At 38.9% G+C, this 24,445-nt stretch overlaps 1 protein-coding gene and 1 pseudogene across 1 annotated transcript; both read left to right on the top strand.

Moving 5' to 3' along the window:
- LOC141300372 (myosin-7-like) overlaps positions 1–9,333 on the top strand; it is a 33,465-nt pseudogene extending 24,132 nt beyond the window's left edge.
- A 3,059-nt stretch (positions 9,334–12,392) lies between these two features.
- On the top strand, positions 12,393–22,973 carry LOC141300076 (myosin-7-like). The gene is made up of 37 exons (XM_073830381.1): positions 12,393–12,598; positions 12,852–12,995; positions 13,069–13,225; positions 13,349–13,376; positions 13,469–13,574; positions 13,660–13,752; positions 13,830–13,893; positions 14,307–14,405; positions 14,505–14,608; positions 14,708–14,846; positions 14,924–15,042; positions 15,128–15,277; positions 15,904–16,074; positions 16,160–16,469; positions 16,561–16,643; positions 16,737–16,942; positions 17,102–17,225; positions 17,341–17,477; positions 17,554–17,809; positions 17,901–18,143; positions 18,240–18,416; positions 18,496–18,641; positions 18,734–18,824; positions 18,902–19,291; positions 19,389–19,515; positions 19,604–19,722; positions 19,808–20,004; positions 20,095–20,278; positions 20,367–20,532; positions 20,618–20,742; positions 20,874–21,182; positions 21,287–21,490; positions 21,586–21,882; positions 21,993–22,097; positions 22,185–22,280; positions 22,502–22,636; positions 22,866–22,973. The coding sequence occupies exons 1-37, from the start codon at positions 12,398–12,400 to the stop codon at positions 22,884–22,886; spliced, it is 5,823 nt and encodes a 1,940-aa protein (XP_073686482.1). The 5' UTR covers positions 12,393–12,397; the 3' UTR covers positions 22,887–22,973.
- Positions 22,974–24,445: the final 1,472 nt, after the last annotated feature.

Raw genomic sequence — 24,445 nt, 5'->3', positions numbered from 1 at the left:
AATTGAATTAACTTCTACATTTCAACAAACAGATCTGTTAGAGAAATCCCGTGTGACTTTCCAGCTGAAGGCAGAGAGAGACTACCACATCTTCTACCAGATCCTGTCTCAGAAGAAACCAGAACTTCTTGGTAAGCAAAATCACAACTTTGGTAACAAAACTGCATGATTGATGAGATGTAATGTTGTAAACTATTGTTTTTTCTTCTCAGAGATGCTGCTGATCACAGCAAACCCTTACGATTATGCCTACATCTCCCAAGGAGAGACGCAAGTGGCCTCTATTGATGATGCTGATGAGCTGATGGCTACAGATGTGGGTTATCCAAAACATGCATAAATCTCTTGACACTTACTTCTCAAGTTAAAAAGTCTGCAAAACATGCAATGAAATGCAGTTAATTATTAGAAACACTGTATATGTGCTGTAGGAAGCGTTTGATGTGTTGGGCTTCACCCAAGAGGAGAAGAACAGCATCTACAAGCTGACTGGTGCCATCATGCATTACGGCAACATGAAGTTCAAACAGAAGCAACGAGAGGAACAGGCCGAGGCTGATGGGACTGAGGGTCAGTATTAGGAGAAAATGCAGTTTTCAGTTGATAGTGATTAATTTCCGTCAACAATTGTCTATTTTTGACAACAGATGCTGATAAGTCAGCTTATCTGATGGGCCTGAACTCTGCTGATCTCATCAAGGCTCTGTGTCACCCAAGAGTCAAAGTAGGAAACGAGTGGGTCACCAAGGGACAGAATGTCCAGCAGGTGGAGACTACTTCATCCCTTCATCATTAACATAACCATCAAAAAAAATTATATCAATTTAATGTACTATCTCTGATAGGTGTACTATGCTATTGGAGCTCTTTCCAAATCTGTGTATGAGAAGATGTTCCTTTGGATGGTCGTGAGAATCAACCAATCTCTAGACACCAAACAGCCTCGCCAGTACTTCATTGGTGTGCTGGACATTGCTGGGTTTGAGATCTTTGATGTAAGACTACATCTACTGATTACTGTTTTTTAAGAACTTTAGTTTTTTGCTGCTTTGTCATTGTAATCATAAAATATATCCCACCTCCAGTTCAACACATTTGAGCAGCTGTGCATCAACTTCACTAATGAGAAGTTGCAGCAGTTCTTCAACCACCACATGTTTGTGCTGGAGCAAGAGGAATACAAGAAGGAGGGTATCGAGTGGGAGTTCATTGACTTTGGCATGGACTTGCAGGCTTGTATTGATCTCATTGAAAAGGTGAGTTGTTAAATTTGAAAAATCTCAGGTGTTGTATCAATAAAGCTTGTTCATTTAATTTAATTATTTCATTCTGTTCATCCTAGCCTATGGGTATCATGTCCATCCTTGAAGAGGAGTGCATGTTCCCCAAAGCCAGTGATGCAACATTCAAAGCTAAGCTTTATGACAACCACTTGGGGAAATCAAACAACTTCCAGAAGCCCAGGATTGTCAAGGGTAAACCAGAGGCACATTTCTCCCTGGTTCACTACGCTGGCACTGTGGACTACAACATCAATAACTGGCTGGTGAAGAATAAGGACCCTCTTAATGAGACTGTTGTTGGCCTTTATCAGAAGTCTACTATGAAAATGCTGTCTAACCTGTTTGCCGGATATGCTGGTGCTGACTCAGGTGTGTTAGAAAAGAATCCTAGAAACAAACAAGTGAATATTTTTTTATACATAATACACTGGAACATGGTCTTTATTTTTTCTAACAGCTGCGGAGGGAGGAGGTGGTGGCAAAGGAAAGGAGAAGAAGAAAAAAGGCTCTTCTTTCCAGACAGTGTCTGCTCTTCACAGGGTAATGAATAACATGCTCTGTATATTTGGCTTTTTAATCTTTTTTTAAACAGCATAACAACCTAACATTTATATGGGATGAGTGATGGGTAATATATATCAACAGGAGAACCTGAACAAGCTGATGACCAACTTGAGGTCAACTCACCCTCACTTTGTGCGTTGCCTGATTCCCAATGAGACTAAGACTCCTGGGGCGATGGAGAATCCTCTGGTCATGCACCAGCTGCGCTGTAACGGTGTGCTGGAGGGCATTAGGATCTGCAGAAAGGGCTTCCCCAACAGGATCCTGTATGGAGATTTCAAGCAGAGGTATTTTCAATTTTGATTGCAGGTTCTGTTAAATGTCAAAGTTTTCATGTTTTTCTTTATTCATCATATATAAAATGCTTAACAATGGTAAACATTAATAATAAAGCATTAATTTGCTTCAATTAATACTGTGACTGTGACAGATACCGCATCCTAAACCCTGCTGCTATCCCTGAGGGACAGTTTATAGACAGCAGGAAAGGAGCAGAAAAACTACTGGGATCTCTGGACATTGATCACAACCAGTACAAGTTTGGCCATACTAAGGTATGAATGAACATGGGCTGGAAAAACACTGATTTCCACACTATTCCTCTTTTTGTGTTTTTTTGTTGAATTTCTAAAACTAGAATTTTCATATTTCTTTGAAGGTGTTCTTCAAGGCTGGCCTGCTGGGTACTCTTGAAGAGATGAGAGATGACCGTCTTGCTCTCATCATTACTGGTATTCAAGCAAGGGCTCGAGGTATTCTCTCAAGAATTGAGTTCCAGAAGATTGTTGAGCGCAGGTTAGAAATCAGACACCCAATAAATTTAAGATCAACAATATAAATTGGTTTTAAGATATTAATGTGTACCATAACGTTGTAGAGATTCATTGCTTGTGATCCAGTGGAACGTACGTGCCTTCATGGGTGTCAAGAATTGGCCCTGGATGAAGCTCTACTTCAAGATCAAACCACTTCTGAGATCTGCTGAAGCAGAGAAAGAGATGGCCAACATGAAGGAAGAATTCCTGAAGTTGAAGGAGGCTTACGCCAAATCTGAAGCCCGCAGAAAGGAGCTTGAAGAAAAGATGGTTTCTCTTCTCCAAGAGAAGAATGACCTACAACTACAAGTCCAAGCGGTACGTTTGTGATTTTGTGAATTCATGAATGACATGCAACTCTAAATTTTATTTAATCAACAAAGACATTATCTGTAAACAGGAGCAAGATAATCTTTGCGATGCTGAGGAGCGATGTGAGGGCCTGATCAAGAACAAGATCCAGCTTGAGGCTAAAGTCAAAGAAATGACTGAGAGGATGGAGGATGAAGAGGAAATGAATGCTGAGCTGACTGCTAAGAAAAGAAAGCTAGAGGATGAATGTTCTGAGCTCAAGAAGGACATTGATGATCTTGAACTCACTCTGGCCAAAGTGGAGAAAGAGAAGCATGCCACTGAGAACAAGGTCAGTTTTCAACACTGAACGTGTTAGAGAGTTTGTTCGGTAAAAGTCCACCAATGACACACAATGACACAAATCTACAGGTTAAAAACCTGACAGAAGAGATGGCAGCTTTGGATGAAATCATTGCTAAGCTGACCAAGGAGAAGAAAGCTCTGCAGGAGGCCCATCAGCAAACACTAGATGACCTCCAGAGTGAGGAAGACAAGGTCAACACTCTCACTAAAGCCAAAGCCAAGCTGGAGCAACAAGTGGATGATGTGAGTGATTTGTTGACATTTCTGATGCAAATTAACCAAATGAAAACTGCTAAATAAAACATTTTGTTATTGCCCTTTCTAGCTTGAGGGTTCCCTGGAACAGGAAAAGAAACTTCGTATGGATCTGGAAAGAGCAAAGAGAAAGCTTGAGGGAGACTTAAAGTTGACCCAAGAGAGCGTGATGGATTTGGAAAATGACAAACAACAACTGGAAGAGAAATTAAAAAAGTGTGTTTTACACAGATGGTGAAATTATTATTCAAGAATACAGCTCACAATCTAAACCCTTATTAACATAATCAAATATATTCTCCAACACAGGAAAGATTTTGAGATCAGCCAGCTCAGTAGCAGGATTGAAGATGAGCAGGCAATGGCAGCCCAACTCCAGAAGAAACTGAAGGAGCTGCAGGTAAAATTGATGATTCTTAAAGGGGACATAAAAGTTGGTATGATTCTTTAGGGTCTTTATGAAAAGTCTATAACAGTGTTTGTAAATAGTCATGGGAGAGGCCTTGGCCTGTGTGAATGTCCCTCTAGAATCTGTGAATAGCTAGATCCGAGACAGTGCTTATGATTTGTAGGGATTTAAAAAAAAGCGCTGAGTGGATTTTAGCATTATAGGGTGGTTCAAACACCATGTAAAAGTGAGTTTTGCATCTGATATCCCCTTTAAAATGTTGAATAGTTGGATAGGAAGGAATGCTAGCTATAAAGTTGGTTTTCCTCACATCAGGCCCATATTGAAGAGCTTGAAGAAGAGCTGGAGGCTAAGAGAGCTGATGATTCTTAAAATGTTGGATAGTGGGACAGTAAAGAATGCTAGCTTTAACTTTGTTTTTCCTCACATTACCAGGCTCGTATTGAAGAGCTTGAGGAAGAGCTGGAGGCAGAGAGAGCTGCTCGTGCCAAAGTTGAGAAACAGAGAGCTGATCTGTCCAGAGAACTGGAGGAGATCAGTGAGAGGCTGGAGGAGGCTGGTGGAGCCACTGCTGCCCAGATTGAGATGAACAAGAAACGTGAAGCTGAGTTCCAGAAACTGCGCAGAGACCTTGAAGAGTCCACTCTGCAACATGAGGCCACCGCCGCTACACTGAGGAAGAAACATGCCGACAGTGTTGCTGATCTGGGAGAGCAGATTGACAACCTTCAGAGAGTGAAGCAGAAGCTGGAGAAAGAGAAGAGTGAACTCAGACTGGAACTGGACGATGTGGTCTCCAACATGGAGCAGCTTGCCAAGGCCAAGGTGATGAATTCTTCTTCCCATGTTATCTTCAGGTGTTCCTAAACTTTTTATTAAATCACTTAGTCCCTTCAATTTGACTCATTACATTCAATTTATCCAGGCAAACCTGGAGAAAATGTGCAGGACCCTTGAAGACCAGATGTCAGAGTATAGAACAAAATATGAAGAAGGACAACGCAGCATCAATGACTTTACCATGCAAAAGGCTAAGCTACAAACTGAGAATGGTATGTACTCTGATAAGATATTATTTTATTATTTATTGTTAGTAGTTATAAGTTATTTAAAAAAAATAACTAAATCAATTGCACTTAAAAAAAAAAAAAGAATCACGATCAATCCCACCTGACATTAAATTATTTAAAAAAACAACTTTTATATTGCAATATTTTCAATCTTCAAATTAATGTACAAACAGAATTTTGTAATTGGCTGAAGGTCAATTGTTTTTCTCCCTAACATTTAACCATTGACTATAGCATTCAACATTACAGTATAATTGAGAGCTATCAATTTAAACATTTATTAGATTAAAAATAAAATAAAATAAAAACTTCTAATTAAACCCATAATAATTTCATATTTAGATATCTGTACACTTCAGCAGAAATCTACAGAAATTGAATAAAGTTATCAGACATAACTTTCTAAATTAAATATAGATGAACCCACATACATCACAGCAGCTGGGTTATTATTAGGTTATTTGCCTGCTACTCAACTTAATGTGGGTCTGACATGCATCGTATTTTCTACTCTCTTCACCTTTTCTGACCCACTTCATGTCTTAATAGTCTCCACTAATGAAATGGCAGGTTGAATCGGTTGTGTTAGATGAGGGAGAATATGTCAGAGACATGTTCTTAAATTTGACTCATATATAACATATTACATGCATGCACTAGTTTTAATCATCTTTTTGGTAACTTCATGCAGCAGATGTGAGTGGGCAGCATTAATTGCGTTAAATATTAACAGGCTAATTTTTACAGCACTAATTGATACATAAATGCCCAAAATCATGCATACTTTCTGTAATGTAATTGTTATACTTATATAGGGGAGCTTTCAAGACAGCTTGAAGAAAAGGATTCCTTGGTCTCTCAACTAACAAGAGGCAAGCAGTCCTACACCCAGCAGATTGAGGACCTCAAAAGACAACTAGAGGAGGAAGTAAAGGTATTGCAACTACTACTAGCAGTCATTCACTTTAATTACTACACTACCGTGTCACCTAATAAACTTTTCTAGGAGCAGCGGCATTCAAACCCACACCCCTCAAAGAGACTAGAGCCATATGCTACAGCTATGGGCCATTCTCCATAACAGAAAACATTCATTTTAAATATTTTATAGGCTAAGAATGCCCTGGCCCATGCAGTTCAATCTGCTCGTCATGATGCTGATCTGCTGAGGGAGCAATATGAGGAGGAACAGGAAGCCAAAGCTGAGCTGCAGCGCAGTCTTTCCAAGGCAAACTCTGAGGTGGCTCAGTGGAGAACTAAGTATGAAACTGATGCCATCCAGAGGACTGAGGAGCTGGAAGATGCCAAGTATGGAACAGCAAACACCTACAAAAAATATGTAAGCTTGAAAAGTCACTGTAAACTAATGCTTCTCTGGATTTTTTTAGGAAGAAGCTGGCTCAGCGTCTGCAAGATGCAGAAGAAGCTGTGGAAGCTGTTAATGCTAAATGCTCCTCACTGGAGAAGACCAAACACAGGCTGCAGAATGAGATTGAAGATCTCATGGTGGATGTGGAAAGATCCAATGCTGCTGCTGCTGCTCTGGACAAGAAGCAAAGAAACTTTGACAAGGTAAATAAAACACACTTACAGATAAATAATCGTATTGTTCATCGAAGTTCAATGGTAGCTAATCAAAATCTCTGACACTATCAAACAGGTCCTAGCTGAATGGAAGCAGAAATATGAGGAGTCTCAGAGCGAGCTGGAAAGCTCCCAGAAGGAAGCCAGATCTCTGAGCACTGAACTGTTCAAACTGAAGAACTCTTATGAGGAGTCTCTGGATCATTTGGAGACCATGAAGAGAGAAAACAAGAATCTCCAAGGTGCCTTTGATATATTTTTTATATAAGCTTTCACGTGTCACCTAAATGAAATCTTTTCTGTATTAACCATTATTGCATTGCCTACTAAACAGAGGAGATTGCTGATCTCACTGAACAAATTGGTGAAACCGGAAAGAACATTCATGAACTAGAGAAAATTCGTAAGCAGCTAGAGCAGGAAAAAGCTGAAATTCAAGCAGCCCTGGAGGAAGCTGAGGTATATTGATTGTGTGTGAATGTTCAATTTCTGTTGCCATTAGATACTGGATATTTAAGATGTTGTGCATGTAATGGTAACCATACATGGTAAAAGAGAAGTCGTCTTGATTAAAAATTTCTCATCCACTGGCAGGGTTCTCTTGAACATGAGGAAGGTAAGATCCTGAGAGCCCAACTGGAGTTTAACCAGGTCAAAGCAGACATTGAGCGTAAGCTGGCAGAGAAAGATGAAGAGATGGAGCAGTCCAAGAGGAACCAGCAGAGGATGATTGATACCCTGCAGAGCTCACTGGAATCAGAGACTCGCAGCAGGAATGAAGCTCTCAGACTGAAGAAGAAGATGGAGGGAGACCTCAATGAGATGGAGATTCAGCTCAGCCAGGCTAACAGACAGGCATCAGAAGCCCAGAAACAACTCAAGGGTCTTCATGGCCATCTCAAGGTGTGCTAGATTAAATCTAGATTTACAAAAAGGGAAAATTTGACTAAGTTCTACAGCATTTTCATTTGTAAAACTTGTACTTCACAGGATGCCCAATTGCAACTAGATGATGCGCTTCGTGGTAATGATGATCTCAAAGAGAACATCGCCATTGTGGAGAGACGCAACAATCTGCTGCAGGCTGAACTGGATGAGCTGAGATCCCTGGTGGAACAGACTGAGAGAGGAAGGAAACTGGCTGAGCAGGAACTGCTGGACGTCAGTGAGAGAGTTCAGCTCCTGCATTCTCAGGTATGACACATCTGGTCAGATATTCACAATAAAAAACTTTAAACCTTTTCCTAGCACAGAATATCAATTAAAGACTGCATGCTGGTCAATATGGTCTATGTTCAGAACACCAGCTTGCTGAATCAGAAGAAGAAGCTGGAGGGAGATAATTCTCAGCTTCAGACTGAGGTTGAGGAGGCAGTTCAGGAGTGCAGGAATGCTGAGGAAAAAGCCAAAAAGGCCATCACTGATGCTGCCATGATGGCAGAGGAGCTGAAGAAGGAGCAGGACACCAGTGCTCATCTGGAGCGCATGAAGAAGAACATGGAGCAGACCATCAAGGACCTGCAGCACCGTCTGGATGAAGCTGAGCAGATCGCCATGAAGGGAGGCAAGAAGCAAGTCCAGAAACTGGAAGCCAGGGTAAGCTGCTGAAGGTTTTTTCCCCCCTGCAAATAAAATACTCATTTTGTTTGATTAGCTAACAATCTTACACATCTAATAGGTGAGAGAGCTGGAAAACGAGGTGGAGCTAGAACAGAGAAAGGCGAGCGAGTCTGTGAAAGGAGTCCGTAAATATGAGAGACGCATCAAGGAGCTCACCTACCAGGTTACATTCTCTCGCATACAAATATATGTCTTGGTATTAATACTATTCATATCATCACACAATTAATTCACTGTATACTCTTTTTGCAGACTGAGGAGGACCGTAAGAATCTGGCACGTCTTCAGGACTTGGTGGACAAACTCCAGCTGAAAGTCAAGTCCTACAAGAGAGCTGCTGAGGAGGCGGTATAAGATATTTATTTTTATTTTTGTTTCTCTCTTCAGATCTTAAAATTGTAAAATATAATTTGGTAAATTTGTTTCATCTTCTTTCATGTCAAAACCCTTATCAACCACAATATATTGTTGTTTAGGAGGAACAGGCCAATTCTAATCTGGGCAAGTTCCGTAAGATTCAGCATGAGCTGGACGAGGCAGAGGAAAGGGCTGATATTGCTGAATCTCAGGTCAACAAGCTGAGAGCCAAGAGCCGTGACGCAGGATCCAAGGTACTCAATATAGAATCGTCATCATTGAGCTCAATGAAAAATTAGATTACTTTTACTCTGAGATTATTGTGAGCAATCCTTGATGAAATGGTTGAAATCAATCTGAAGGTACTTGCTACATTTTCCATGCATACCTAGTGTATGAGGTGGTGCACGTGTGCATTTATTATTTTTTATTATATTTTGTGTTTTTGCAAAGATAACTCTCTAACACTCGCAGAGATACTATTGCATAAACAGTTTTCTTATCTGACATTTAACTAAACACTCTAATATATAAAAAAAATTTCAGTTGTAAATAGAAATCAACAAAGTACCTTCAACCCAATATCCTTTTAATGTCTCTTCCTCTCACAGAAAGGGCACGATGAAGAGTGAAGCTCTCACATGGACCTTTCTGAAAGGCTTGTTCAGTGTGATTTCATTATCTGTAGTTCTGTAGAATAAAATGAATGTGCAAGTAAATCTCTGCTTCTCTCCTATTCTTTTTTTAACATGATGCCATTGCATTCACCTTCAATACATTAGGTGAAATCATACCACTTTAGACAAGCCATTTATTCAAAACTGTTATTGTTATTATCTTTTGAAGAAAATGCTTGAAAAGCAAGCACATAAAATATGAAATGAAGCATCATTTGCTCTTTTTTTTATTCCAAAAAATCTAAATTATATATATTTTTTCCCCTCTGAAATTTTGTGCTTTTTAATTAAACTTTTTAAAACAGTAAATCTGAATAAATAGAGTAAGGCACAAGAGGATGTTTTTCCCATTTAGATATATTGTTAATTTATGGTTCTGTTCCATCCATAAAAATTGAAGATTACAAAAAAATGAAATGGGAAATTTACCTTTAAATTAAAAGAGCACAACGTTCCAAATTTGGAATGTCTCAGGTTAGAATCCTTGCTCAGAGTGTGTGTGTGTATGTGCTAACATTTCAATGTGTTTAAGAAGCTGATGGACAGTAATGACCCGGCTAGAAAATTGTAAGTTTTTACAAGACATGTGATTTGCAGCTGATTTCTTACCTTAAACATAAGTGCTCCGAGGTTCCTTGAGTCCTTGCATCTGAAAAAATAAAAAAACAAAGACACATTTTAATTACCAAATTAGTGCTTACTTATCTAGATAATTTAGGGCTAACAAACTGTGTGTGTGTGTGTGTGTGTGTGTGTGTGTGTGTGTGTGTGTGTGTGTGTGCACTGAGAATTGTAGGAGTAATTCAAGGTGATGAGCAGGTCAATGATAGGCAGATGATTCAAGGTGGAGTCAACCCTGAACAGCTGAGAATGAAGAATCAAAGGGGTGGAAACCAACTATTCTGCCTCTCGAAATGATACCATAAAGGATGCATGTTATTTTAAGGCTTTAATGGCAGAATCGCTTACTGACAGGTTTTACTGTGATGATGGAAACAAGGTGAAAGTGATTATCTTAGATAATTAATGAAGCAAAATCTGAGGACAAATGTAACTATATTTTATTACAATAACTTGAATAAACCCCTGACATTTCAATCTGTATAAAGGAAAGCTACTAATAAAATCCACCTTGTGACGAGTAGCACATTGTTCTCCCTCTGTTGGACATGTAACTTCAGTAAAGTCAATGCAGCCAACAAGTGTGCCAACATCTATAACTAGATGGTCTTGTTTATGTGCATGAAGCCCTCTACAAAGACAGCACCTGCTTCACCCCAGATGTCGACATGTGGGCCGAGCTGTCCTCAATCGGCCAGAAGCACTCAGGAAGAATTTCACACCGTTATCTTTGTACTCAAGGGCAAACGGAAAGAAAAATAAGTGTCAGAGAAGCTGAGTTAAAGGTATATCTTGTTGTTGTTTGATTGGCGCCAACAGGTTCAGTCAATTGTCCAAAGGTCAAATCCACTTCATGAACATAAATAACGTTCTTAATGATATTTGCACTTTAAATTTCTAGGCGATATCCAAAAATAGAACTCTTTTTTTCAGTCTAAGCATAAAATTACACTCAAGTGTGAGCATTTGTAAATCCTTAAAGAATCTCACAGGGAGATCTTAGGAAGTGCCTTCAGTGAGTTTTATAATTAACACCCTTCAGACTATTAGACACTACGACAGCAAGTGTGAGGTGGAAAGTTATTAACACTCATCGCAGACTTCTTGTTCCTCCTTGTTAGCCCGAGTGTCTTGACCCCGACTTATCAGGTTACAATGGTGCTCCTCCCCTGTCAGTCCGCAGTTTGATCCTGCTCATCTGTTTCAAGATGATTTTACAAGTCACAAACTTGAATACATCTTTATGTTGAGTGTATGTTTATATATATATATACGAAGCGAATGTCTACAGAAAGGTCACTTGCTGTCCGTCAATAGATGTAGCTGGGCAAATCATGCAAGCTGTGCCTCTCAATCAAGGAGAGGCACTCGATAGGAATGTCACAGGGATGTGTGTATGCTCAAGTGTACAGAGAAGACGACAAATGCTCCATTAGTGGTACAGTACACACTGAAATATTCACACCAGCTAGACATCGACCTTGACCAGGCCCAAACAATAACTGTTAAACAACCGAGGCCTCTAGTGGAGACCAAAGGAACAGTCAGTGTCTACAGCATTCATCTAATCTCTTTTAAGAAGACTATGGAGACAAGAGATCTTTTAGATTTCCCTATAAACATTTTAGACAAAATTGCTCCTGGCCATTTGCTTATATTCTTTCATTTGATAAGGGTATCGAAACATTACACATAATTCACTTTGACTGCATGCTATGAGCTATTTTTTGAGTTTTACCAATTAAGGTATACCGTTTTACAAAATCATTTTAAAGGTCAACTTTTAAAGTAGTAGTGTTCACTGCTTTGAACCACTGCTTAAATCCAATGCCTGAATGTTCTGTTTTGTATTTAGTTTCATGTGTTTTTGTTTAACAGGCAAACAGTGGGTGAGTAAACTAATTTCTGCTTTATGTGATCATACATATGAATATGTTTCTAACATCCATTTTTGAAACTCAACCATTATTAACTTTGAGTCTGACATACAATACCACATAACATCGCCCCCACTTTTCCCCAGCCTAGCCAACCCATCCTTCCTAACCAAACAGAGCGAGCTGAACCCTTTGTGTGATGCCAACAACCATATTTAGAGGAACAATTGCATTATAAAAGGAGACATGACACGTTTTCAATTGTGTCATCGTTATCAGTCGTTTTGTGTGGTAAGTTGAGGGAGCTTCGATTCTTGTTATAGTTCAACGTTATAGTCAGTAGTAATAGTATCATTGCACTATTGTACTATTGTTTCTTATGTATAGTGATTTGAGTAGAAATGACAATGCTGACATTTTCTATCTCTTGTGTGGAACTAGAGCTTTAAACCATCTGTCTCTGAAGAAGAGAACAGTGGAAGTAAGTAGATCTAAGTCTTACAAGATAATTATTTCATTTGAAAACTGAATGTGTGCCGGTCATGTCACTTTATAAATAACTGTTGTGTCAAATAAAGTTGACTTGAAATCCAACAGAAGGGTGAAAGATGGGGGATGCCCAGATGGCAGAGTTTGGACCTGCTGCTCCGTTTCTCAGGAAGTCAGACATAGAGCGTCTAGAGGCCCAAACACGGCCCTTCGACATGAAGAAAGAATGTTTCGTTCCTGATGCTGAAGAGGAGTTTCTCAAAGCATCTATTGTCAGTCGTGATGGTGATAAAGTCACCTGTGAGACTTCAAAAGGAAAGGTAAGCTTTAAAAAGCTTCAGCAGTGGCACTGTGAATAATAATGTAACTTATAATAATTTTAAACACAACAACTTATAACAATACAGTGAACAATATCATAACGCAGCATTTTCTGAAATCTTTGGCTTGAGTTAATAAATTGTAATTATGTGAAATGTTATTCTCATTTGTAAGTTGCTAGGGGAAAAATGCTAAATAAACAAAACATAAACAAAAGCTGGTTTGACTGTTAGAAATTTGATGCTCCCACAGACAGTAACTGTGAAGGAGGTTGACGTTCACCCTCAGAACCCGCCAAAGTTCGATAAAATTGAGGACATGGCGATGTTCACCTTCCTGCACGAGCCCGCTGTGCTGTTTAACCTCAAAGAGCGTTACGCAGCCTGGATGATCTACGTGAGTGGAGTCTTAAAACACATTTACTTAATAATGTTTGAGCAGATCTAAACCTGCTGTGAATCTCTTACAGACCTACTCAGGGCTCTTCTGTGTCACTGTCAACCCCTACAAGTGGTTGCCAGTGTACAACCAGGAAGTTGTCGTTGCTTACAGAGGAAAGAAGAGGAGTGAAGCTCCTCCTCACATCTTCTCCATCTCAGACAATGCCTATCAGTACATGCTGTCAGGTGCGTCTACGTGACAGTACTTTTAAATATTTTAAATACAACCAAAACAGCACAGGCTATATGTGAAAAGCATGTTCATGAATATAACATAAATCATTATGATGAATTTTTTTGCTTTTACAGACAGAGAAAACCAGTCCATTCTTATCACGTAAGACTTTGTGTTTTATATAGATGAGTGTATTTGCTACATTTTTATGGATGAGTTCTTAATAGATTTCTAAGACTGGTTTATGTTGACAGTGGAGAATCCGGTGCTGGAAAGACTGTGAACACCAAGAGAGTCATTCAGTACTTCGCCAGCATTGCTGCTAGTCCTACGAAGAAGGACGCCAGCACTGAAAAGAAGGTTAATTGTGGAGCTCTGATTTCAAAATTAAATTATTGTACTGCCATTTATCATACACTCATTTCAAAAATGTTGTTTTTTCTAGGGTACTCTGGAGGATCAAATCATCCAGTGTAATCCTGCTCTTGAGGCCTTTGGCAATGCCAAGACCATCAGAAATGACAACTCATCTCGCTTTGTGAGTGGACAACATTTTAAGTTAGAAATCATTTTCATTTTTCCACTGTATTTAAAGACAATATCCCTTCCAAACAGGGCAAGTTTATCCGGATCCACTTTGCTGCCAGTGGCAAGCTCGCATCTGCTGATATTGAGACTTGTAAGAAAGATTATTTAATGCTTTGTCTTTTATGACTCATACTCTTTGATACCAACTTTAGGGTCAAATGTGTACCTAGAAGTGAGCTACATAGGGCATCTGGGAATGTCTTCATTTGTAAAAAAATATTATATATAAAGATTTTGTTGTTTTTATTAATTCTACAAGTACAGAAGATTTTCTGTTAGAATTAGTTGAAAGACAATTAATTTTTTTTTTTTTAGTTATAATAATATATTATTATATCTAGCTTAAAAAAAGGTTTATTGGCTTGTTGAATTTCATTTGTTGAATATAAAAGTAGATGATTGTTAAAAATGATAGAATTACATTTTTTAGGTGAACTATCCCTTATTAATATGAAAATATTATAAGTCAATGCTTATTTTGTAAATTCTGAATACTATGAACAGATCTTCTGGAAAAGTCTCGTGTGACTTTCCAGCTCAAGGCTGAGAGAGACTACCACATCTTCTACCAGATCCTGTCTCAGAAGAAACCAGAACTATTAGGTGGGCAAAATGTGTTACAACCAAACAGCTATAATTGTGTTTATTAAAGTTTTACAACAATAATGTATTAAAACATGTTTATTGTGTCTTTTCTCTCAGAGATGCTGCTGATCACAGCAAACCCCTATGATTATGCTTTCATCTCTCAGGGAGAGACACAAGTGGCCTCTATTGATGATGCTGATGAGCTGATGGCTACAGATGTGCGTTCAATTTATTTAATTCAATTGAATAAATCTTGACATTATCTTCTTCAGTTTAGAATATGGGGCATTAGTCATGTTATAATAAATTTGCTGTAGGAAGCGTTTGATGTGTTGGGCTTCACCCATGAGGAGAAGAACAGCATCTACAAGCTGACTGGTGCCATCATGCATTACGGCAACATGAAGTTCAAACAGAAGCAACGAGAGGAACAGGCCGAGGCTGATGGGACTGAGGGTAAGTATTAGGAGAAAATGCAGTTTTCGGTTGATAGTGATTCATTTCCGTCAACAATTGTCTATTTTTGACAACAGATGCTGATAAGTCAGCTTATCTGATGGGCCTGAACTCTGCTGATCTCATCAAGGCTCTGTGCCACCCAAGAGTCAAAGTCGGAAACGAGTGGGTCACCAAGGGACAGTCTGTCCAGCAGGTGGAGACTACTTCGTGATTTCATTACCATACTGTTTACAAAAGTGAGACTTACCCTTAATTTAATTTACTTATCCCACGCAAAGGTGTACTATGCCATTGGTGCTCTGTCAAAGTCAGTGTACGAGAAGATGTTCCTCTGGATGGTTGTGAGAATCAACCAATCTCTGGACACCAGACAGCCTCGCCAGTACTTCATTGGTGTGCTGGACATTGCTGGGTTTGAGATCTTTGATGTAAGTATTTGATTTTGTTTCCTTTTAGTCACTCCTCTGGATCTAGACACAATTTAGCTGTCACCAGTGAGTAAGGTTTCTGGATTGCTCAACGTAACATTTAATTGGTGTAGTGTATGTTTATGCATGCCTTGAAAGTCAAATTTCACTGGGCACTGTTATATGACGATAAATATTGCATCATTAAAATTAAATAATATCCAAATTGACTAAATATACAATTATAGATTATATAACTCTAATGCATAGTTATAGACCCATGAGCTGATTTAGCACAAGTTTTCTATTGAAGGAAGTTGCAGCCACCTCCTGGCACCTAAAAAACATAAGTTTAGTGACCTCTATTAGGAGTGGGGATGGTCTTCTAGAAAGTGTATTATTGGTCACAAATATGTACTGTACTTGTCTAAATAAAACTTATTCTAGAACTGTTAATTTTAAAACGTTTTTGTTTAAGAAAAAGTTTATTTAGTAATTTTTATGAGTGCATTGGCAATTGGAGTATGGAAATACATTATATACAGATCAATAAATAATTTGAATAAATTGTGACTTCCCAACATTGCATTAAAAAATAACCATGTATGTTTTCTACCTGTGTTGAAAACACTGCTAATCTGTTCCAGTTCAACACCTTCGAGCAGCTGTGCATCAACTTCACTAATGAGAAGTTGCAGCAGTTCTTCAACCACCACATGTTTGTGCTGGAGCAAGAGGAATATAAGAAGGAGGGTATCGAGTGGGAGTTCATTGACTTTGGCATGGACTTGCAGGCTTGTATTGATCTCATTGAAAAGGCGAGTTTTTACATTTTAGGATATCTCAGGTACTGAATTAAAACTGCTCAGCTAATTTGAAGCTCTTCACTGTTTTGTTTACTAGCCTATGGGTATCATGTCCATCCTTGAAGAGGAGTGCATGTTCCCCAAAGCCAGTGATGCAACATTCAAAGCTAAGCTTTACGACAACCACTTGGGGAAATCAAACAACTTTCAGAAGCCCAGGATTGTCAAGGGTAAACCAGAGGCACATTTCTCCCTGGTTCACTACGCTGGCACTGTGGACTACAACATCAATAACTGGCTGGTGAAGAATAAGGACCCTCTTAATGAGACTGTGGTTGGCCTCTATCAGAAGTCCACTATGAAAATGTTGGCTTGCCTGTTTGCTAATTATGCTGGTGTTGAATCATGTGCGTTTTGCTGATGCCAGAAAAGAGAAAAATTTCAGACGAATAAGGATTTATTGTCAGGTTAATTTTAAGGAAATGTTTCTTCAAACAGCTGCAGAGGGCGGTGGAGGTGGCAAAACAAAGGAGAAGAAGAAAAAAGGCTCTTCTTTTCAGACGGTGTCTGCCCTTCACAGGGTAACATATAGTGTTTTTTTTCTTAATATCTTTAAACAAGCACGACAACTGAAAATATATGTGGGTATAGTGATGGATAGCATATATCCACAGGAGAACCTGAACAAGCTGATGACCAACTTGAAGTCAACTCACCCTCATTTTGTGCGTTGCCTGATTCCCAATGAGACTAAGACTCCTGGGGCGATGGAGAATCCTCTGGTCATGCACCAGCTGCGCTGTAACGGTGTGCTGGAGGGCATTAGGATCTGCAGAAAGGGCTTCCCCAACAGGATCCTGTATGGAGATTTCAAGCAGAGGTACATTCATTTATTAATACATGCAGATTGCATTTGGGTCAAAAAATTATGCAACCATTGTGGACACATTTATACACCACCAGTAGTCAATTCGATATTGTTTCTCATTCAGTTTCAGTCAAAAATAAACATTATTAACCAACTATTTTACAATAACAGATACCGTATCCTGAACCCTGCTGCTATCCCAGAGGGTCAATTCATAGACAGCAGAAAAGGAGCTGAGAAGTTATTGGGATCTTTGGATATTGACCATAACCAGTACAAGTTCGGACATACTAAGGTACCCTAATAAAATGTCTTATTCAGTTTATGTGAAAATATAAATGACAAAAACATAGAATGATTATTTGTATACTGTAAGGATAAATAATTTGGCATCCTTTTTATTCCTCAAGGTGTTCTTCAAGGCTGGTCTGCTGGGTGCTCTTGAAGAGATGCGAGATGATCGTCTTGCTCTCATCATCACAAATATTCAGGCTAGAGTTCGTGGTCTTCTCTCAAGAATTGAGTTCCAGAAGATTGTTGATCGCAGGTACAGCTTTAGGTTATTAATTTCCAGGAGAAAGACACTTTTACACTTTATATGAAATCTTTGTGTCACATTGCAGAGATGCATTGCTTGTGATCCAGTGGAACGTACGTGCCTTCATGGGTGTCAAAAATTGGCCCTGGATGAAGCTCTACTTCAAGATCAAACCACTTCTAAGATCTGCTGAAGCAGAGAAAGAGATGGCCAACATGAAGGAAGAATTCCTGAAGTTGAAGGAGGCTTACGCCAAATCTGAAGCCCGTAGAAAAGAGCTTGAAGAAAAGATGGTTTCTCTTCTCCAAGAGAAAAACGACCTACAACTACAAGTCCAAGCTGTGAGTTTATGACTTCATGAATCACTGAATAAAATGTATAATTACAAAGACATTAATATGAATACAAATCATTTTCTGTATCTGTAAACAGGAGCAAGATAATCTTTGCGATGCTGAGGAGAGATGTGAGGGCCTGATCAAGAACAAGATCCAGCTTGAAGCCAAAGTCAAAGAGCTGACTGAGAGGCTGGAGGATGAAGAGGAGATGAACGCTGAGCTGACTTCCAAGAAACGAAAGCTAGAGGATGAATGTTCTGAGCTCAAGAAGGACATTGATGATCTTGAACTCACTCTGGCCAAAGTGGAGAAAGAGAAGCATGCCACTGAGAATAAGGTCAGTTTTCTAATTTCTACACTAAAAATGTTAGAGATGCAAGAGATTGTTCAGTAGGAGTCCATCAGTGACACACAATGACACACATTTCTACAGGTTAAAAACCTGGTAGAAGAGATGGCAGCTTTGGATGAAATCATTGCTAAGCTGACCAAGGAGAAGAAAGCTCTGCAGGAGGCCCATCAGCAAACACTGGATGACCTCCAGAGTGAGGAAGACAAGGTCAACACTCTCACTAAAGCCAAAGCCAAGCTGGAGCAACAAGTGGATGATGTAAGTAGCTCGTTGAAATTTCGGATGTAAATGAACCATTCAAAATAGCTAAATAAAATATATTTTATTGTCCTTCCAGCTTGAGGGTTCCCTGGAACAGGAAAAGAAGCTGCGTATGGATCTGGAGAGGGCAAAGAGAAAGCTTGAGGGAGACTTAAAGTTGACTCAAGAAAGTGTGATGGACCTTGAAAATGACAAACAACAACTGGAAGAGAGGATTAAAAAGTGTGTGTTACACAGAGGGTGAAATAATTATACAAGAATATGAATCAATGAGTCCTTGTTAATATAGTTATCAATTATTTTCTGCAACACAGGAAAGATTTTGAGATCAGTCAACTCAGTAGCAGGATTGAAGATGAGCAGGCAATGGCAGCCCAACTCCAGAAGAAACTGAAGGAGCTGCAGGTAAAATGTATAATTTTTTTTTTAAAGTTACATGGATAGGAATGCTAGCTTTAACTTGAGTTTTCTTACATTACTAGGCCCGAATTGAAGAGCTTGAGGAAGAGCTGGAGGCAGAGAGAGCTGCTCGTGCCAAAGTTGAGAAACAGAGAGCTGATCTGTCCAGAGAACTGGAGGAGATCAGTGAGAGGCTGGAGGAGGCTGGTGGAGCCACTGCTGCCCAGATTGAGATGAACAAGAAACGTGAAGCTGAGCTCCAGAAACTGCGCAGAGACCTCGAAGAGGCCACTCTGCAAAATGAGGCCACCTCTGCTACACTGAGGAAGAAACATGCCGACAGTGTTGCTGATCTAGGAGAGCAGATTGACAACCTTCAGAGAGTGAAGCAGAAGCTGGAGAAAGAGAAGAGTGAACTCAGACTGGAACTGGATGATGTGGTCTCCAACATGGAGCAGCTTGCCAAGGCCAAGGTGATAAATTATTATTCCCATGTTAGAATTCTTAATTCTTAATAAGGTGTGCTCATTTTTTCCCCCTTGATTAATTACATGTTAAAAATGTATGCAGGCAAACCTGGAAAAAATGTGTAGGACCCTTGAGGACCAGATGTCAGAATACAGAACAAAATATGAAGAAGGGCAACGGAGCATCAATGACTTTAGCATGCAAAAGGCTAAGCTACAAACTGAGAATGGTTTGTGCTCTTATATTACTTTATCCTGCGTACTGTTAGACAAATTCCCAAGAAAACTCTTTTTTGTAACGGTTATACTTCTTTATAGGGGAACTTACTAGACAGCTGGAAGAGAAGGATTCCTTGGTCTCTCAGCTAACAAGGAGTAAGCAGTCCTACACTCAGCAGATTGAGGACCTCAAAAGACAACTAGAGGAGGAAGTAAAGGTATATTTCAGTCTTTAAATGGTTTATTAGCAACCCTCCATTATAATTCTATGTATAATTGAAAGGATATTTTCGATCTGCATAGGCTAAGAATGCCCTGGCCCATGCAGTTCAATCTGCTCGTCATGATGCTGATCTGCTGAGGGAGCAATATGAGGAGGAACAAGAAGCCAAAGCTGAGCTTCAGCGCAGTCTGTCCAAGGCAAACTCTGAGGTGGCTCAGTGGAGAACTAAGTATGAAACTGATGCCATCCAGAGGACTGAGGAGCTGGAGGATGCCAAGTATGAAACAGGAAACACCTACAAACCTACAAAAAATATGTATGCTTGAAAAGTCACTGTAAACTAATGCTTCTCTGGAATATTTTTTAGGAAAAAGCTGGCTCAGCGTCTGCAAGATGCAGAAGAAGCTGTGGAAGCTGTCAATGCTAAATGCTCCTCACTGGAGAAGACCAAACACAGGCTGCAGAATGAGATTGAAGATCTCATGGTGGACGTGGAGAGATCCAATGCTGCTGCTGCTGCTCTGGACAAGAAGCAAAGAAACTTTGACAAGGTGAATAAAACACACTTACAGATAAATAATCGTATTGTTCATCAAAGTTCAATGGTAGCTAATCAAAATCTCTGACACTATCAAACAGGTCCTAGCTGAATGGAAGCAGAAATATGAGGAGTCTCAGAGCGAGCTGGAAAGCTCCCAGAAGGAAGCCAGATCTCTGAGCACTGAACTGTTCAAACTGAAGAACTCTTATGAGGAGTCTCTTGATCATTTGGAGACCATGAAGAGAGAAAACAAGAACCTCCAAGGTGCCTTTGGTTTATTATTCATCTGAGCATTTATATCACTTAAATTGAATATTTTGTGTAATAATCATTATTTTCTAATAAACAGAGGAGATTTCTGATCTCACGGAACAGATTGGTGAGAGTGGAAAGAACATTCATGAACTAGAGAAAATTCGCAAACAATTGGAGCAGGAGAAATCTGAAATTCAAGCGGCTCTGGAGGAAGCTGAGGTATATCCAAATATCTCATATCTATTATTATTATTTTTTTAAATTGTGTATTTATTTCATAATACATAATGGGTATGCTAATAGAAGTGAACATGCTTTTAATAACTACAGTATGTTAATTGATTTGTTAGGGCTCCCTGGAACATGAAGAAGGAAAGATCCTTAGAGCTCAGCTGGAGTTCAATCAGATCAAAGCTGACATCGAGCGTAAGCTGGCAGAGAAGGATGAAGAGATGGAGCAGTCCAAGAGGAACCAGCAGAGGATGATTGATACCCTGCAGAGCTCACTGGAATCAGAGACTCGCAGCAGGAATGAAGCTCTCAGACTGAAGAAGAAGATGGAAGGAGACCTCAATGAGATGGAGATTCAGCTCAGCCAGGCTAACAGACAGGCATCAGAAGCCCAGAAACAACTCAAGGGTCTTCATGGACATCTCAAGGTATACTAGATTACATTTTTTTTAAAATCTAGATTTACAAAAGTTCAAATTTGAAAGTTCTACAGCATTTTCATATTTACATTTTCATTGTAAAACCTTCACAGGATGCACAACTGCAACTAGATGATGCTCTTCGTGGTAATGATGATCTCAAAGAGAACATCGCCATTGTGGATAGACGCAACAATCTGCTGCAGGCTGAACTGGATGAGCTGAGATCCCTGGTGGAACAGACTGAGAGAGGAAGGAAACTGGCTGAGCAGGAACTGCTGGACGTCAGCGAGAGAGTTCAGCTCCTGCATTCTCAGGTATAAAACTATATTCACACTAACAAATCCTTTAAACCCTCTCTTATTACACATCATCTGGAGACTATATGAATGTCAATATGGTCTATGTTCAGAACACCAGTCTGCTGAATCAGAAGAAGAAGCTGGAGGGAGATAATTCTCAGCTTCAGACTGAGGTTGAGGAGGCAGTGCAGGAGTGCAGGAATGCTGAGGAAAAGGCCAAGAAGGCCATCACTGATGCTGCCATGATGGCAGAGGAGCTGAAGAAGGAGCAGGACACCAGTGCTCATCTGGAGCGCATGAAGAAGAACATGGAGCAGACCATCAAGGACCTGCAGCACCGTCTGGATGAAGCTGAGCAGATCGCCATGAAGGGAGGCAAGAAGCAGGTCCAGAAACTGGAAGCCAGGGTTAGTTGAAGAAACTAATTTCTTAAAGATGTACTGATTTATATATTTTGTCTATTTGGGTTCAGAGCTTCAGAGTTGGTGAATTTATAACCATTTTTCGGTTTGGGTAGGTGAGAGAACTGGAAAATGAGGTGGAGCTGGAACAGAGAAAGACAAGCGAGTCTGTGAAAGGAATCCGTAAATATGAGAGACGCATCAAGGAGCTCACCTACCAGGTCAATTTCTTTGACATACAAATAAATGTTTTTAAAACAACACAAATTGTTGTGAACTCAATTTATGTCGTATGACTATACATGCAGACTGAGGAGGACCGTAAGAATCTGGCACGTCTTCAGGATCTGGTGGACAAACTCCAGCTGAAGGTCAAGTCCTACAAGAGAGCTGCTGAGGAGGCGGTATGTTTAAGATATATTTAGGAAAAAATCTATGCTTTTGTTTAAATATATTTTATTCTGAAGACTCAAAATAAACTCATTTTATGAATATAAATATCACATGAAGTTTTCTTTTTAAGCCACAGTTACTGGTGAATCTTAAATACAACATGAAATGAAAATAAAACTGGCTTAAATGCTTGGTAATGGATTGCTTAAAAATGCCTCCATGTGTTTTTTAGGAGGAACAGGCCAATTCTAATCTGGGCAAGTTCCGTAAGATTCAGCATGAGCTGGATGAGGCAGAGGAGAGGGCTGATATTGCTGAATCTCAGGTCAACAAGCTGAGAGCCAAGAGCCGTGACGCAGGATCTAAGGTGAGTTATGTCATCTGCATACAAATGTTACATGAATTGGCAGATGTGATACATAACTGAAACTATACTATAAAACTATTGGACTGTGTAAAATGTTTCAATAACTTTCAAATGGTATCAGCAAGTTATTCGAGAAACCTGTTAGAACAATGACATTTTGCAGTAAAAAATTTGATAATTTCTAAGAAAAAATAATCTTACATTTTTGCCTTTTTTCTCCTTTGAACAGAAAGGACATGAGGAGGAATGAAGCTCTCCCCTCTCTCAAAATCCGGGGTGTCTCTTTGAATCCATTAGTCTCTAGATCAATAGAATAAAGAAGTGTGCAAATTGCAAATCTGCCACATTGTGTTTTTTAAACTAAATTGTGACCCTGGACCACAAAACCAGTCATAAGGGTAACATTTTTGAAAGGCAAGGCAAGGCATCTGGAATCTGAGGGTGCAAAAAAAATCTAAATATTGAGAAATCGCCTTAAAAGTTGTTCAAATTAAGCTCTTAGCAATGCATATTAGTAGTCAAATATTACGTTTTTATATATAGACAGTAGAAAATGTAACAATTATTTTCATGAAACATAATACCCTAATGATTTTTGGCATAAAAGAAAAAACTAAAATTTTGACCCTTCTAATGTATTTTTTGGTACTGCTTCAAATATACCTGTGCTACTTAAGACTGGTCTTGTGGTCCAGGCTCACAATTGGCACCATCACAAATGGTATAAACTCTAAATGTTTTACAAAACTTTTTAAAATCAAAAGTGAAATCAAACCAAATACTATAAAACCTTTTGATCAAGCATCAGCTGACTACTATGTCAAGATTATTGATGCTCTGGTTCATGCAGTAAGAGGATTAAAGAGCAAGTAAAAAATGTGACCCTAAACCAGTCATAAGGGTATTTTTTTTTTTAAATTGAGATTTATATCATCTGAAATCTGAATAAATGAGCTTTCCATTAACATATAGGTTGTTGGTCGAGATACAATTTAAAAATCCACAAAACCAGTCATAAGTGTAAATATTTTAATTTATACATCATCTGAAATCTGAATAAATGAGCTTTCCATTGACATATGGGTTGTTGGTCGAGATACAATTTAAAAATCTGTAATCTGAGAGTCTAAAAAAATCGAAATATTGAGAAATCGCCTTTAAAGTTGTTCAAATTAAGTTCTTAGCAATGCATATTACCAATCAAAAATTTAGTTTTTAAAAAAATATTTTTTCAAGATTATTGATGCTCTGGTTCATGCAGTAAGAGGATTAAAAAGCAAGTAAAAAAATGAGACCCTGGACCACAAAACCAGTCATAAGGGTAAATATTTTAATTTATACATCATCTGAAATCTGAATAAATGAGCTTTCCATTGACATATGGGTTGTTGAAATCTAAATATTGAGAAAAACGCCTTTAAAGTTGTTCAGATTAAGTTCTTAGCAATGCATATTACTAATCAAAAATTATGTTTTGGTATATTTACAGTTGGAAATATACAAATATTTTTATGAAACATGATATTTTTACATGACCATGGACCTTAAGTAGCATACATTGTATGGGTCAAAATTACAGATTTTTCTTTTATGCCAAAAATCATTAGGAAATTAAGTAAAAACCATGTTCTATGATGATATTTGGTAAATTTCCTTCCATAAATATATCACAACTTAATTTTTTATTAGTAATATGCATTGCCGAGAACTTAGTTTGGACAACTTTAAAGACAATTTTCTCAGTATTTTGATTTTTTCGCAGATTCCAGATTTTTAAATGGGTGTCCTATCCTAACAAACCAAAGCTTT

The sequence above is a fragment of the Garra rufa genome, chromosome 24, assembly GCF_049309525.1.
Source record: "Garra rufa chromosome 24, GarRuf1.0, whole genome shotgun sequence".
In the NCBI taxonomy this organism is placed as follows: Eukaryota; Metazoa; Chordata; class Actinopteri; order Cypriniformes; family Cyprinidae; genus Garra; species Garra rufa.
The sequence above is the reverse complement of the archived record's forward strand: the minus strand, read 5'-3'. Positions and strand labels throughout refer to the sequence as shown.